General features: G+C 45.1%; 2 protein-coding genes across 2 annotated transcripts in view; one reads left to right on the top strand and one right to left on the bottom strand.

The window, feature by feature from the left end:
• The window catches only part of LOC144698080 (uncharacterized), a 642405-nt gene that overhangs the window by 609553 nt on the left and 19879 nt on the right, over window positions 1-12973 (bottom strand). The gene's annotated exons all lie outside the window — the stretch shown is intronic.
• Window positions 10471-11651, top strand: LOC144698338 (uncharacterized). Its single transcript, XM_078570297.1, has one exon. It carries the CDS (start codon window positions 10516-10518, stop codon window positions 11188-11190), a length of 675 nt encoding a protein of 224 aa, XP_078426423.1. The 5' UTR covers window positions 10471-10515; the 3' UTR covers window positions 11191-11651.

The raw sequence follows: 12973 nt of genomic DNA, 5'->3' as shown, positions 1-12973 counted from the left end.
CACACCATCCAGTGCAATCACATCCTACCTACAATGTGGTGACCAGAAATGCACACAGTACTCCAGCTGTGGCCTCACCAAGGTTCTATACAACTCCAACATGACCTCCCAACTTTTTTATTCTATGCCTCGATTGATGAAGGCAAGTGTCCCATATGTCTTTTTCACCACCCCACTAAGATGTCCCTCCGCCTTCAGAGATCTATGGACACATACGCCAAGGTCCCTTTGTTCCTCAGAACTTCTTGCTGTCATGCCATTCATTGAATACTTCCTTGTCAAATTACTCCTTAAAAAGTGTATTGCCTCACACTTTTCAGGGTTAAATTCCATCTGCCACTTATCTTCCTGTAGCCCAAGACACTCAACCTCAGTTAACCACCCGGCCAATCTTTGTGTCATCCGCAAATTTACTAATCTTAATCCCCACATGTCGTTTATATAAATGACGAATAATAGGGGACCAAGCACACGTCCCTGTGGTACGCCACTGGCTTCCAGCCACTAAAGCAGCCTTCTGTCATCACCCTCTGTCTCCTACAACTAAGCCAATTTTGAATCCAACTTATCAGATTACCCTGTCTCCCATGTGCATTTGCCTTCTTTATAAGTCTCCCATGTGGGACCTTGTCAAAGGCTTTTTTGAAATCCATATAAACTACATCAACCTCACTATCCTCGTCTACACACCTGGTCACCTCCTCAAAAAATTCAAACAAATTTGTTAGGCATGACCTCCCTCTGACAAAGCTATGCTGACTTTCCCTGATCAAACCTTGCCTCTCCAAGTGGAGATAGATTCTCTCCTCCAGAATTTTCTCCAATATTTTCCCTGCCACTGACGTGTGACTCACTGGACTGTAGTTCCCTGGCTTATCTCTACAACCCTTCTTAAATAGCGGAACCATATTAACTGTTCTCCAGTCCTCTGGCACCTCCCCCAGAGGGGAATTAAAATTTTGGGTCAGAGCCTCTGTGATCTCCTCCCTTGGCTCCCTCAGCAGTCTGGGATACAAATCATCCGGACCTAGAGATTTGTCTACTTTTGAGCCTGCCAACACCTCCAATACCTTGTCACTCCCTATATCAATTTGCTCAAGAACCTCACAGTCTCTCTCCCTGAGTTCCATACCTTCATCCTCATTCTCCTGGGTGAAGACAGATGTGAAGTATTCGTTCAACACTCTAGCAATGTCCTCTGGCTCCACCCATAGATTGCCCTCTTGGTCCCTAATGATAACGATAGTTAACGAAAAGCTGTTCCAATTAACTGATTGTAAAATGATTATGGGACACAGATTAAAGATTTTGGGCAAGATCTGTAGGAGGAGTGAGGAAGAAATTTTACATAGTAAGTGGTAATGACCTGAAAGTCAATGATTGCACTCAGAGGCCAATAATATCCAGGTCCTGAATTTCTATCCTGGACTGACAGTGACATGTTCGGGAAATGGTATATACAGAGCACTATAAAAGGATGATCCAGGTCCTGATGAATCGAGTGACTCTATCATATCTAAATGTGATGTTGGTCTTGACATTCCAGTCTGTAAATCCTCCCCTTCTGGCCCCCTGTAAAAGAAGTTTCCAAAATCCATCCCTGTCAGTCCTGGATAGAAATACACAACATTCTCTCCTCCTGCTATTTGGACCAGGATGACTGCGCATGCGCCCTGCTGCACATTGCCCCCTATAAAGATGGCGGCCGTTACCCCGGGCCTGGCGAAGGGAGAAATCCAGACTTTTTCGGTCAGTTCTCTGCAAATACAAAACCCGTACCTTGTTATTTGGGCGCTCCGGCCTGCACTTTGTCTTTATGAAGCCTCCCTGCCCACTCCGCTGGCTCCATTCCTCCTCACACACCCACTAACTCTGTTAGTTTGCTCCATTCGTCATTCTCTCACCCGTTCTGAGCTGCTTCAGTCCAGTACTGCGCATGCTCATGAAACATACCGCAATGCGCATGCCCCAGCATACACCGTAATACGCATGTGCAGGGAGCTCCTGTTGTGAGGATAGGACACATTCTGCTCCCCTTTGAATGCTGGGTAGCCCCGCTGCCATTGAACGTCCTTATTTCTGAATAGGAAATTATTATTTGTGATCCAGTGACGATTGAAGCCACAGGACCAAGATATAACAATGTTTTTTGATATCAATTGACTTAATAAAGTGCACTGGTCTTCCGCCATAGTTCTGTGCCAGGTGTAATTAACAGCAGAACAAATCCCTCGTTAAATGTGAACTCACTGGAATCTCAGGAGGCCATGTGAACAAGTGATTTTTCATTCCATACACAGAACATTTAAATTCTGTCATCAGTAAGAATGTAACCACTCAGCTGGTGAACGATCATTTCACGGTGTGATTTTACCCATAAGTTTCCAGCTCACACGGGGATCTCAAACCCATTGGATAATGAGTTCCACATTCTAAAAAATCTACAGTTATCAAATAGCGGGTGCTGTAAATCTGAAATTGAAATGGAAAATGCTGAAATTTTTAGCAGATCTGGTAGTACCGGTACAGTGAGGAATATAGCATCAGTGAACAGTCCTGAAAACTTAATTCTTCTCAATGCAGATGCTCCTAGATGTGCTGAGTGTTTCTGGCACATTCTGCATTATCTCTGGTGAATGAAAATTGATCATGATTTACACATTAGATTTATTAGTGACTAACTTATATTTATTTCCATTCATTCACTAGTGGAAACATCTTCCACGTGTCCATCCTGTCAAACCCTTTCACTATCCTAAAGTTCTCGGTCAGGTCATCTCTCACTCTCTTCTCCAAACAAAATCTTTGCAAACTGTTGAATCTTTGTTGATTGATATAACTTTCCAATTCTGGCATCATTCCAGTAAATCTGTTTTGCACCTTCCCCAGTGCTTCTCGATCCAATTCAACATACGGAGACAGGGCTAATCTGAGCATCAACATCACTATTGCCCCAAATTCCTGTATGTTGGAAGGATTGGTATGGCAGTGGGAGAGAGGACTGTGGTCTCGAGATGACTGTTATTCATCATCCTCTATTTGAGAGATTATCGCACTAGAATATTTGGACACTAAGGGAATCAATGGATATGGGAATGGGGCGGGAAAGTGGAGTTGAGCGGAAAGATCATTTAATGGTGGAACAGGCTCAAAGAGCCATACGGTCTACCCCAGCTCCTATTTCTTGTTTTCTTATGAACATCGCTGTGAATCATTTCCATACAAACACAGCAGATGCAGGGCCCGCTCTTCACCTCTTCCCTTCCCACATTCCAGGTCCCCAAACACACTTTCCAGGTGACACAATGAAAAAGGTCAGCGACCTAAAACATTCCGTCCGCTTGGTCAACATGAAACTAAACTCATGATTAATTCCTCCTCAATAACAGGGAGTAGATCAATAGCACTACTACTGACCGAGCTGGTCGATTCCTAAAAGAAATAGCTGCTAGACTGGGTCTGTGACAAGTCGTGAGAGACTTTTCAAGAGGGAAAAATATACTTGACCTCATCCTCATCACTCCGTCTGCTGCAGACGCACCTTTCCATGATAGCGTCAGTAGGAGTCACCTCCTACGAAGTCGTTGTGGAGACGAAGTCCCATCTTCACATTGAGGACGCCCTCCATCATATGGTGCGGCATTACCATCGTGCTAAATAACATAGGTTTCGAACAGATCTAGAAACTCAAGGCTGGGCATCCTTGGGGCGCTGTGGACCAACGGCAGCAGCAGAATTGCACTCAACTGTAATCTGTAACCTTATGGCCTGGCAAACCCCCCCAACTCTACCAGTACCATTAAGCCAGGGGATCAACCCTGGTTCAATTAAGAGTGCAGGAGGGCATGCCAGGAGCAGCATCTGGCATACACAAAAATGAGATGTCAACCTGGTGAAGCTGCAACATAGGACTACTTGCAGACCAAACAGTGTAAATGATATGTGACAGACAGATCTAAGCGATTCCACAACCAATGAATCAGATCTAAGCTCTGCAGTCCTGCCACACTCAGTCGTGAATGGCGGTGGACAATTTAACAACTCACTAGAGGAGGAGGCTCTACAAATATCCCCATTAGTACTGAAAACCTGGACTCCAGAACTCGCTGCACCCATAGCCAAGCTGTTCCAGTACAGCCATAACACTCGCATGTCCCCAGCAATGTGGAAAATGGCCTGGGTGTGTCCTGTACACAAGGCATGATAAACCCAATCGGACCAATTACTGCTCTATCATTCTATTCTCGATCATCAACAATGTAATGAAAGGGGTCATCAACAGTGCAATCAAGTTGAACTTGCTTAGCAATAATCAGGTCACTGGTGCTCAATTTGGGTTTTGCCAGGATCACTCAGCTCCTGACCTCATTACAGCCTTCATTCAAACATGGACAAAACAGTTGAACTCCGGACGTAAGGTCAGCGTAACTGCCCTTGACATCAAGGCAGCACGTGACCGATTGTGGCATCAAAGAGCCCTAGCAAAACGGGAGTCAATGGAAATGAGGGGGGAAACTCTCCACTGGTTTGAGTCCTGGGTTGTGGTTGTTGGAGGTCAATCATCTCAACTCAGGACATCGTTGCAAGAGTTCCTCAGGATAGTGTCCTCGGCCCAACCATCTTTAGCTGCTTCATCAATGGCCTTCCTTCCATCATAAGGTCAGAAGTGGGGATGTTCTCTGATGATTGCACAATGTTCAGCACCATTCGTGACTCCTCAGGTCCTGAAATAATCCATGTCCAAATGTTCCAAGACCTGGAAAAACTTGGCAGATGGAATATAATTAGGGAATATGTGATAGTATGCTATTTGACGGGAAGGATAGAGGAGCTGAATATTATTTAAGTGGAGAAAGACTGCAGAAGGCTGCAGCACAGAAGGATTTGGGAGTCCTTGTGCATGAATCCCAAAAAGCTAACATAAACGTTCAGCAGGTAATAGGGAAGGGAAATAGAATGTTGGTCTTAATTTCAAAGGGAATGGAGTATAAAAAAAGGGAAGTCTTGCCAAAACTATACAAGGCAGCAGTTAGACCGCCCCGAGAATACTGTGAACAATTTTGGTCCCCTTATCTAAGGAAAGATATTCTGGCACTGGAGGCAGCCCGGAGAAGATTCATTCTGTTGATCCCAGGTATGGAGGGATTTTCTTTTGAGGAGAGGTTGAGTAGGTTGGGCCTGTACTCATTGGAGTTTAGAAGAATGAGGGGCGACCTTATTGAAACATATAAGATTCTTCGAGGGCTTGACAGTGTAGATGCTGAGAGGTTGTTTCTCTTTGTGAGAGAGTCCAGGACTAGAGGGCATAATCTCAGAGTTAGGGGGTGCCCATTTAAAAAATAGATGAGGCAGAATTTCTTCTCTCAGAGGGTAGTGAATCTGTGGAATTCTTTACCACAGAGGGCTGTAGAGGCTGGGTCATTAAGTATATTCAAGGCTGAGATAGACAGATTTTTAATCAGTAAGGAAATCAAGGTTATGGGGACAAGGCAGGTAAGTGGAGTTGAGGATTATCAGATGAATGGCAGAGCAGACTCGATGGGCCAAATGGCCAGCTTCTGCTCCTAAATCTTATGGTCTTATGGACAATACCCAGGCTTGGTCTGGCAAGTGGTAAGTAACATTCATGCCACATAAGTGCCAGGCTATGACTATCTCCAACAAGAGAGAAGCTAAGCAACTCCCCTTGACATTCAAATGCATTACTACCATTTAATCTCCCATTATCAACATCCTGGGGTTACCATTTACCAGAAACTTAATTGGACCAGCCATATACATAGTCCGGCTACAAGATCCAGTCAGAGGCGAGGATTCCTGCGGCGAATATCTCACCTCCTGACTCCCCAAAGCCTGTCCACAATCTACAAGGCACAAGTCAGGAGTGCGATGGAACACTCTCTACTTGCCAGGATGAGTGCAGCTCCAAAAACACTCAAGAGCTCAACACCATCCAGGACAAAGCAATGCACTGGATTGGCACCACATCCACAAACATTTATTCTACCCACCACCAACGCACAGTCGCAGCAGTATCTACCATCTCCAAGATGCACTGCAGAAACTCACCAAGGTTCCTTAGGCAGCACCTTCCAAACCCACGACCACTACCATCTAGAAGGACAAGGGCAGCAAACACACGGGAACACCACCACCTGGAAGTTCTCCTCCAAGTCACTCACCATCCTGGCTTGGAAATATCGCCGTTCCTTCACTGTCACTGGGTCAAAATCCTTGAACTTCCCCCTAACATCTCACAAATGAATTTTAAAAATTCAATTGTAAACACAAAGCTTCCAGCCGGGATTGAACCGGGGACTTTCTCATGTAAAGTAAAGGTGATAATCAGTGCACTAGGGAAATGAGTGTGAATCCCCCCCGGACAGAGGGGAACTGACCATCCATCTCTAGCTCTAATTCCCAAACAGAAAATGCTGCCAAGAATCACCAAGTCAGGCTGAGTCTTTGGCCGCTCTCACTATTTGCTACCGTCACAATGCCCGGCTGATTGACGGCCGCTCTGGACCAATAGGAAGAGGGGGCGGGACTGGAGAACCGAGCTGGTGCGGCTGGTCCTCCAACCAATCGGAGTGAATGAGGGAGGGGCCGGGATGGGAGTGAAGCATGCGCAGTGTGAGTAATGGTGACTGAGAGACGCTACTTTCTCGGATTCGGAATCGGTGAGTGTGTGAATGGCGGGGCGGAGGGAGCGATGGATCTGGCGGGTGGGCGGGGAGGCTTCGTAAACATGTTATGTAAACAGCAATCCCTGAAAAATAACTTTCCGGTCCCCGGGGTAAGCGTTTCCCCATTTGCACCGAGCGAGGCCGCAGCTTTCTCCAGTTACAGACCCGGGGGTAACGGCCGCCATCTTTATTGGGGGAAAAGTGCATCAGGGCGCACGCGCCGCCGCCATCTTTATTGGGGGCAAAAGATCAAAATGTTGCAAAAGCTCAGCATGTCTGACAGCATCTGTGGAGAGAGAGACAGAGTTCACGTCTCGAGTCCGTATGACTCTTCTCCAGAGCTAAGGAGAAGTAGAAATATCATGGACTTCACACTGTTTATGAGGGGTGAAGCAGGTGGAACAATGATATTCAGGACCTGTTGAATCGAGTGAATCTGTCCAATCTTGGTGTGATGTTTGGTTTGAATTTCCCGTCTGCAAATCCTCACCAAGGCTCCTTAGGCAGCAGCTTCCAAACCCACGACCACTACCATCTAGAAGGACAAGGGCAGCAGATACATGGGAACACCATCACTTGTAAATTCCCCTCCAAGTCACTCACCATCCTGACTTGGAAATATATCTCCGTTCCATCAATGTCGCTGGGTCAAATTCCTGGAACGCCCTTCCCAACAGCACTGTGGGTGTACCTACACCACATGGAGTGCAGCGTTTCAAGAAGGCAGCTCCCCACCACCTTCTCAAGGGCAATGAGGCATAGGCAAGAAATGCTGGCGCAGCCAGCGATGCTCGCATCCCATGAATGAATTAAAATAAAATGCTGTAAAAAGGAGATTCCAAAAATTCCATCACTATCCAAGGGTTGGTGCAGGAGGGAGGGCTTTAGATTCCTGGATCAATGGGCCCATTTCTGGGGAAGTTTGGGCCAATACAAGTCTGACAGGTTGCACCTGGGCTGGAACAGGACCAACATCCTTGCGAGGGGGTTGCTAATGCTGTGGGTGGGGTGTTAAACTAACTTAGCAGTGGGATGGGTTACAGAGTGGAGGTATACTAGGCGTTATGCACAGACAAGGAAAGAAGGAAAAAATCAAGTCCATCTGGAAGGCAGAGCATATATTGTCAAGTTAAGGCACAAGGCAGCATGGCAAGGCTGGATGGCAACTATTTTAATGCAATGAGTCTTGTGAGTAAGGCCGATGAGTTGAGGGTGTTGATGAACACATGGGGATATGATATCATTGCTATAACGGAGACATGGTTGAGGGAGGGGCAGGACTCGCAGCTCAATACCCTAGTGTATGGAATCTTTGGGTGAGATGGGGGTGGGGGTGTAAAAGAGGAGGTGGGGTCACAATATTGATCAAGGAGTCAATTACAGCAATAAGGAGGGATGATATCTTAGAAGGTTCCTCAAATGAGGCCATATAGGAAGAACCTAAAAACAAAAAGGGGAAAATCACATTGCTGGGAGTCTACTATAGAACCCCAAACAGACAGTGAGAGATAGAAGGGCAGATATGTAGGCAAATCTCAGAGAAGTGTAAAAATGATAGGGTGCTAATAGAAGGGGATTTCAACTTCCCCAATATTAACTGGGATCGACAAAGTGTGAAAGGTTTAGAGGGGGCTGAGTTCTTAAAATGTACCCAAGAGAGCTTTTTAAGCCAGCACGTAGGAAGTCCTACGAGTGAGGCAGCAGTCCGAAGCCGGACAAGTGGTAGGAGTGTCTGTGGGGGATCATTTCGGTGATAGTGACCATAATTGAGTAAGATTTAAGGTAGTTATGGAAAAGGCCAAAGATGATCTGGAAATAAAGATTCTGAATTGGGTGAAGGCTGATTTTAATATGATAAGACAAGATCTGGACAAAGTTTACTGGGAGCAGTTACTTGTAGGAAAATCTACATCAGAGCGGTGGGAGTTGGTCAAAAAGGAAATAGTGAGAGTGCAGGGCCGAAAATAAACTAAATTTCATAGGGAACAACAGTTTATACTGCATGAGAAAAGGGTGCTGATTGGTTGGCCAGTCAGTTCTGATTGGTCATTGCTATGGAGAATGTTCCAGGTAGTTATCATCATGTGCTTTTGTTTAATTCAACAAAAGGTGCCATGCCTGGACTTGTTCCTTCTGCCTGCAGAGGACAGGTCCCTGTGTATGAATATATGTAGCTTCTAGCAAATGTAAGTGAGACACTTTACGAGCCTGACTGATAATCTTTGAAATTTGATGTTCTTGTGTCTGTCCTGATGAGTACAGGATTAAATGTTTTGACAGAATGTCTCTTTTTTTTAACAATACTCAAGTGCATTAAAGGGGGAAAGTGTGGTAGACAGAGGGAGAGGTGTCGTGAGAGAATCTCAGAGCTTGGGGACAAGGGAACTGAAGGCATGGTCACTAATGGTGGAGCGATTAAAATAGGGAATGTACAAGGCGAGAATTAGAGCAGTGCAGATATCTCAGAGGGTTGTGGGTGCTGGAGGGGATTACAGAGATAGGGAGGGGCGAGGCCATGGAGGGATTTGAAAATAAGGATGAGAATTTTAGAATGAAGTTGTTGCTTGACTGGGAGCCAAGGCAGGTCAGGAAGCAGAGGGAGGTGAGGGGAATGGGCCTCACTGTGAGTGAAGACATGGACAGGAGACTTTTGGATGGTGTTAAGTTTGCAGAGGGTAATGTGAGCGACCAGCCAGGAGTGTGTTGGAATAATCGAGTCTGGAGGTAACAATGGCAGCGATGAGGGTTTCAACAGCAGATTCACTGAGACAGGGTGAGGTTGGATGATGTTACAGAGGTGGAAACAGGCGATCTTAGTAATGGCACAGATATGAGGTCAGAAACTCATCTCGAAATCAATTTTAACACCGTGGTTGTGAACAGACAGGTTTAATCTCAGACCGTTCCCAGGGTGAGGGATGGAGTTGGTATCTAGGAAATGGAGATTGGAGAATGGAGAATGAAAACAGTGTCTTCAGTCTTCTCAGTGTTTAACTGGAGTTAATTAGTCATCAGGAAGAGAAGCAGTAACCAGAATGGGCCATGAGACTGATCCCAGGTTTAACTTAGTTAGAGAGAGAGAGGAAGGAAGGAAACCCAGGGAGGTTTGAAGAAACCACCTTCACAATCGCTCATTAAATCTCCACACTGTGAGTTTTGGACACAAGGTTAACATCTGCTATTCTGTGTGGTCGGTCAGCAGGTTTCAGATTAATGTTTTGTCATGAGTAATGACTGAAGTGAATGATCAAACATATTGTTATCTCCAGTTGTACAAATTTGTTAAAAAGATACAGAAAGAATTGTCCAAAACTCTGGATTTCAGCACAGGGAGGGGGGAGATTGTGTGGGACAGGGATTTGCAGCTTTGGGGGAACAAGAGAGGAAATAATGTTCCACAGGAACTAGAATTGTCTGTTCTGAATTTCTATCCTGTTCTTACAGTGATGACTTTTATAAACTCCTTTTACAGAGAATTAGAAGGGGATAATTTGCAGATGGGAAACTCAAACCAAACATCACTTCAAGATCTGACAGTCACTCGATTCATCAGGACCTGAGTATCATTGGAATTTGAATGTGAAGGGAGAAATGTTTGTCAGTTCTGTCTGTGGGAGAAGATTTCAAACATCAGTGTGAGTGGAAAAGCACCGACACACACACTCGAGTGAGAGTGTTCCACTGCACTGACTGGAAAGAGCTTTAACCAGTTATAAAGCCTGAAATAACATCACACCATTCACAGCGGGGAGAAACCATACCGCGTTCTCTGTGTGGATGAGGCTTCAACTGATTATCAAACCTGGAGAGACACAGGGATACCTACACCATGGAGAAACCGTGGAAATGTGAGGACTGTGGGAAGGGATTCAGTTACCCATCTTCGCTGGAAATCCACCGACGTACTCACACTGGAGAGAGACCGTTCACCTGCTCCAAGTGTGGGAAGGGATTCACTTGGTCATCCAGCCTGCTGAGACACCAGAGAGTTCACACTGGGGAGAGGCCATTCACCTGCTCTGAGTGTGGGAAGGGATTCACTCAGTCATCCTACCTGCTAATTCACCAGCGGCTTCACACTGGGGAGAAGCCGTTCACCTGCCTTGTATGTGGGAAAGGCTTCACTGGGTCCTCTGACCTGCTGAACCACCAGCGAATTCACACTGAGGAGAGGCCATTCCCCTGTTCTTCCTGTGGAAAGAGATTCAGGTCTTGGTCCAACCTCAAAGTACACCAGCGAGTTCACACCGGAGAGAGACCATTCACCTGCTCCGAGTGTGGGAAAGGATTCACTCAGTCATTCAACCTGCTGATACACCAGCGGGTTCACACTGGAGAGAAGCCATTTGCCTGCTCCAAGTGTGGGAAGGGATTCACTCAGTCATCCAACTTGCTGAAACACCAGCGAGTTCACACTGGAGAGAGACCATTCACCTGCTCCGAGTGTGGGAAGGGATTCACTCAGTCATCCAACCTGCTGAAACACCAGCGAGTTCACAACTGACTGCAGGAGTCCGATTTTGCTGTTATTGCTGCTGTGAATCACATCCAGGACTGAACCATGTTCATTCTGACAGTTGGGGTTTAAAGCCAGCTAGTCTGGGTGTTTTGATGTCTTGTACTTTTGAGATGTTAATTAGATAAACATAAGGAAGTTAAGAGGTAAAGTGTAAATTTGCATTTGTTCAATACAGCATTCAAGAGTGGGAGTAAAACCTTGCACCTAGCTGGGAGACGCCAAGCAATGTGTTTAAATAACTAATAAAATTAGTGGGATGAAAATGTTATTGTTCGAAGATGTGACATTAAAAACCTAGGATGCAATGGAAAATTTACATTGAAATGGGAAGCTAGGTATAAACAGAAAGGAATTTGTGTGTGTAGGGCAGAGGCATTTAAGATCTAACCAGCCTGTAAGCCTACAACTGTGTCTGCAAAGGAACCAAATTGAAAGGAACCTCATATTTAATTTGTAAGGTCAAATGTGCTTTGCCTGGTGTCCGTTTAAAGTCTATAGGTTACTGATGCCTTGGTGAAGATTTACCTGGAGCGATTAATTTGGGGATTTGTTTAAAAGTTATTATGGTAGTAATTTGTAGACATGTGTATGTGTTTAACTTGTTAAATTAATAAATGATTAATTTAGTTTTATATATAAAAAAATCTTTTGAGGCTCGGTGGTCTTATTCCTGAATTCAGAGCTGCATCTCAAACATACCAATTAAAAATATAGGTTATGACAGTTGCTCAAGTTTCCCTCTCGGATTTAAACAACTCAGCCTTTACCAACTGCTGTGTTATAACACCCAGTGACAGAGAAGGAACAGTGATATATTTCCAAGTCAGGATGGTGAGTGGCTTGGAGGGGAATTTCCAGGTGGTGGTGCTCCCATGTGTCTGCTGCCTTTGCCTTTCTAGATGGTAGTAGTCTTGGTTTTGGAAGGTACTGTCTAAAAAGACTTGGTGAGCACCTTCTAAACCCAAAAATTAGGGTGTGAACAATTGGAAAAACGAGGAGATGCCCTCGCTCACATGAAATATTGGGGTGGTCTCTCTCCAGTGTGACTCTGTTGCTCTGTCAGTAAATGGGATAACCGACTTCATCTCTTCCCACATCCAGCTGCTGAGTGATCAGTCTGCAGTGTGAGTGATCCACGACTTTCCAGCTCAGACTGGAATTCGGTCCCTTCCCACATTCAACAACTTGCATTGACATAGCACCTTAACAGTAGTAAAAATGCCCCAAACTGCTTCACAGGAGTGGTAACAGTCCCCACATTAACATGATGGTTTCTTGACAACTCGGTGCTCATGTCGCCAATTGAATCTCTAAAAGACTGCTGTAATTTCCATACAAAAAACAGGAATGCACAGATTTTACTGACATAAACCAGTGGCTCTGAGAAATGTTCTATAACATTGTGTAACAACCTTACAGTTGGAAAACCACAGATCCTCTGACTCAGTATGATCCATGCCTTGGTTGACCTGCTAGGAATATAAAATAAACAGCAATTGTTTGTCTATTTCATGTCAGTGACATCACATACATTTATTTTAGTCCAATGTCTCAGAGCTGATTGTCTCCCAGACAAATTTCTTCCAACAATCTTAATAACGAGTCTTACCTGTCTCCCAGTTTGTTTCTATTGCTCCTGCATTCAGCCGATCCCATTCTCATTTCCATGGATACTTCTCACTGGTATTGTCACTATTATTTTCTTCACTTTACTGTTTCTAAATCTGTTTCCTATCTGCTTTATGTCTCTCCATTCTGACTATTCAGG

This window comes from Cetorhinus maximus, chromosome 23, assembly GCF_964194155.1.
Source record: "Cetorhinus maximus chromosome 23, sCetMax3.hap1.1, whole genome shotgun sequence".
In the NCBI taxonomy this organism is placed as follows: domain Eukaryota; kingdom Metazoa; phylum Chordata; class Chondrichthyes; order Lamniformes; family Cetorhinidae; genus Cetorhinus; species Cetorhinus maximus.
This window is presented reverse-complemented; position numbering and strand designations above follow the sequence as displayed.